Source organism: Microtus oregoni, unplaced genomic scaffold (assembly GCF_018167655.1).
Source record: "Microtus oregoni isolate MIOR12 unplaced genomic scaffold, Mior012 000034F_ref0000314, whole genome shotgun sequence".
Classification (NCBI taxonomy): Eukaryota; Metazoa; Chordata; class Mammalia; order Rodentia; family Cricetidae; genus Microtus; species Microtus oregoni.
The window spans coordinates 12,516,012-12,519,509 of NW_024543093.1; the positions used below are offsets into that span (position 1 = coordinate 12,516,012).

At 41.9% G+C, this 3,498-nt stretch overlaps 1 protein-coding gene across 1 annotated transcript; it reads left to right on the forward strand.

The window, feature by feature from the left end:
- The first annotated feature begins 1,873 nt into the window (after nt 1-1,873).
- LOC121432449 (Y-box-binding protein 1-like) lies at nt 1,874-3,073 on the forward strand. The gene has a single exon (XM_041630438.1). It carries the CDS (start codon nt 1,874-1,876, stop codon nt 2,840-2,842), a length of 969 nt encoding a protein of 322 aa, XP_041486372.1. The 3' UTR covers nt 2,843-3,073.
- Nucleotides 3,074-3,498: the final 425 nt, after the last annotated feature.

The following is a 3,498-nucleotide window of genomic DNA, read 5'->3' on the forward strand; positions in this document are numbered from 1 at the left end:
GAACATATTGAGATTACATTTTGGTGTACATTTCATACTTTATATTGGTGATATTTAGAAGTGTGTATCATTATATCAAGTTTACATCAATTTTTCTGGTTATGCTGTGCTGTTACCTCTAACAATGGACTTGTCTGTTTCATTATAGCCATGGTCTTTCACTGTGTTGATATAATGGCTAATCTTGATCACCAGCTCAAGATTTAGAATTACCATGGAACCACACCTTTGAATGTATCTATGAGAGTGTTTCTTAAAGATATTTAGTTAAGGGTACAAAATTCACCCTAAAAGTGCGCAGCACCAACCAGCGGGCTGGGGTCCCAGATTGAGTGAAAGGAGGAAGTGTCGTGAGCAGCAGCACTCAGTGCTCTCTGCTTCCCGCCCGTGGATGTGGTGCTGTCTCCTGCTCCTGCTGCCAGATTCTCCCTGACACCAGGGCCGTGTATCAGCTTAATGTGTAAGCCAAAACAACCCCTTCTTCCTTAAGCTGCTTCTTGTCAGGTATTCGATTGTTTTAATGAGAAAACTAACTAATGCAGTTGGCTTTTCTGCTCGCTAAGCTGATCACACCCTCAAGGGCAAAGAGGTGCCAAGGCTGACATGAGGCCACATGAGGTGCGTTTTCCTCGTTCCAGAACACTGTGCCTGAGAATGGACGTGCATTTTTATGTTAGATTTATTTTCGAGTAACGACCACCACTTTGCATTTTAGGACATGATTTTAATGTTGTTTTCTCAGTCCAGAGGACCACAACTGAGATTGGATATGCCTTTTTATGCTTAGGTTTATTTTAGAGTCGACACAAATGTTTTACATTGTAGGACATGACTTTAGTGTTGCAAAAGAGTGGATTTTTATCTTTGTTTACATTTTTCTGGTTTATTTTCTCCATTTTGTCTAAAGTTCATTCAAGCAGAGAAAATGAATTTTATTTTGTTATTGTGAATTAGAAAATATAATTAAATTCTTGTTCTTTTAACATAAAATATCCTTGTCTCGAGTTCCCACCGTAAGAATACATACACTTGGGCATGGTGGGACACATCTTTAATCCTAGCACTCAGGACAGAGACAGGCAGATCTCTAGGAGTGCACGGCCAACGTGGTCTACAAAGCAAGTTCCAGGACAGTCAGAGCCAGAGAGAGAGAGACCTTGTCTCAAACAATACAAAGTCTGACAGAAGTTTATATGTAGTGTCTCCTCCTTCACCATCTTGCTTTGTTTACTGACCATTGACTATTGCTTTCTCTTAGAGGAGCTGCAGGGGTTTTCTCTGATCTTTCCAGTGAAATAGCAGGTAGGTGTATGAGCATCTGCTGTAGGACATCTTAGATTTTACATTCTTTTGCTATATTTGTTTCCTGCTTCTACTCTCTTAGTTAATTTGTCTTTGTTTAAATCCATTTGACATGACAATTTCAGCTCACTTCTAATTTACTGAAGTAATATTTAAAGTTGTCTCAAAAATTTAATGTATTTGTTATTGTTTAATTCTAAATGTATTTTGACTTCCGTTTTGATTTTAATTTTTGTCTGTGAGTAATTGTTAGCACAAAACCTAATGACTTATTATTCTATTTTACTGTTTTACTTGCAATAAATGTCTGTTTATTCCACATATTAGGAAACACTACTGAGCAATAGCAATGACATCTTACTTATACCTTGACTAAGACAGAATGGATTTTTATTAACATATTCTGGAAGACTGATTAATTTTAATTATTGAGAGTTCGATCGGTAGCGGGAGCGGAGAGTGGACCCCAGAGAGCCCTGAGAGCCCCACCGCCACCGCAGGCCTAGTCACCATCACACCCCGGGAGGAGCCGCAGCCTTCGCCGCAGGCCCCAGTCACCACCACCGCAACCATGAGCAGGGAGGCCGAGACCCAGCAGCCGGCTGCCGCCCCCGCCGTCGCCCTCAGCGCCGCCAATATCAAGCCTGGCTCCACAGGCAGCGGCATGAGGAGTGGCGGCCCGGGCGGCCTCACATTGGAGGCGCCCGCTGGCGGGGGCAAGAAGGTCATCTCAACGAAGGTTTTGGGAACAGTAAAATGGTTCAATGTAAGGAACGGATATGGTTTCATCAACAGGAATGACACCAAGGAAGACGTATTTGTACACCAGACTGCCATAAAGAAGAATAACCCCAGGAAGTACCTTCGCAGTGTAGGAGATGGAGAGACTGTGGAGTTTGATGTTGTTGAAGGAGAAAAGGGTGCGGAGGCAGCAAATATTACAGGCCCTGGTGGAGTTCCAGTTCAAGGCAGTAAATACGTAGCAGACCGTAACCATTATAGACGCTACCCACGTCGTAGGGGTCCTCCATGTAGTTACCAGCAGAATTACCAGAATAGTGAGAGTGGGGAAAAGAACGTGCGATGGGAAAGCACTCCTGAAGGCCAAGCCCAACAACGCTGGTCCTATCACAGGCAAAGGTTACCACCTTACTATCTGCGGAGACCCTATGAGCGTCGACCACAGTATTCCAACCCTTCTGTGCAAGGAGAAGTGATGGAGGGTGCCGACAACCAGGGTGCAGGAGAGCAAGGTAGACCAGTGAGACAGAATATGTATCGGGGTTACAGACCACGATTTCGCAGGGGCCCTCCTCACCAAAGACAGCCTAGAGAGGACGGCAATGAAGAAGACAAAGAAAATCAAGGAGACGAGACCCAAGGTCAGCAGCCACCTCAACGTCGGTATCGCCGCAACTTCAATTACCGACGCAGACGCCCAGAGAACCCTAAACCACAAGATGGCAAAGAGACAAAAGCAGCCGATCCACCAGCAGAGAATTCGTCCGCTCCCGAGGCTGAGCAGGGCGGGGCTGAGTAAATGCCGGCTTACCATCTCTACCATCATCCAGTTTGGTCATCCAACAAGAAGAAACGAATATGAAATTCCAGCAATAAGAAATGAACAAAGATTGGAGCTGAAGACCTTTAGTGCTTGCTTTTTGCCCATTGACCAGATACGCTAGAACTATCTGCATTATCTATGCAGCATGGGGTTTTTATTATTTTTACCTAAAGATGTCTCTTTTTGGTAATGACAAATGTGTTTTTTTTTTTAAAAAAAAAGGTCTGGTTTTTCTCAATACACCTTTAATGGTTTTTAAATTGTTTCATATCTGATCAAGTTAAGATTTTTCAGAACTTCATTTTTAATTTGTAATAAAAAGTTTACAACTTGATTTTTTCAAAAAAGTCAACAAACTGCAAGCATTGAGTATTTGTTTTAATGTATCCTTAATTAAATAAACAGTCATAGTTCTGATGTCCAGATTTGTTATCCTTGGTTGCATTTTATCATCTTAATTAATAAGAAACAATTCATATTTTGATGATGAATCTTTCAATATCAGGGATTAAAAGTGGTATGCTCCAGGTATTGACAGACGTTAAACAGAAAAATAATAAATAATATAAACAAAGAAAATAGGTCTAGGCATATGCTTGCCTTAAAGATACAAAACCAATAAACAAAAAAGG

What these genes read in the sequence shown, in the direction of transcription:
- LOC121432449 (XM_041630438.1), top strand. Translation starts at nt 1,874, where the DNA reads ATGAGCAGGGAGGCCGAGACCCAGCAGCCGGCTGCCGCCCCCGCCGTC.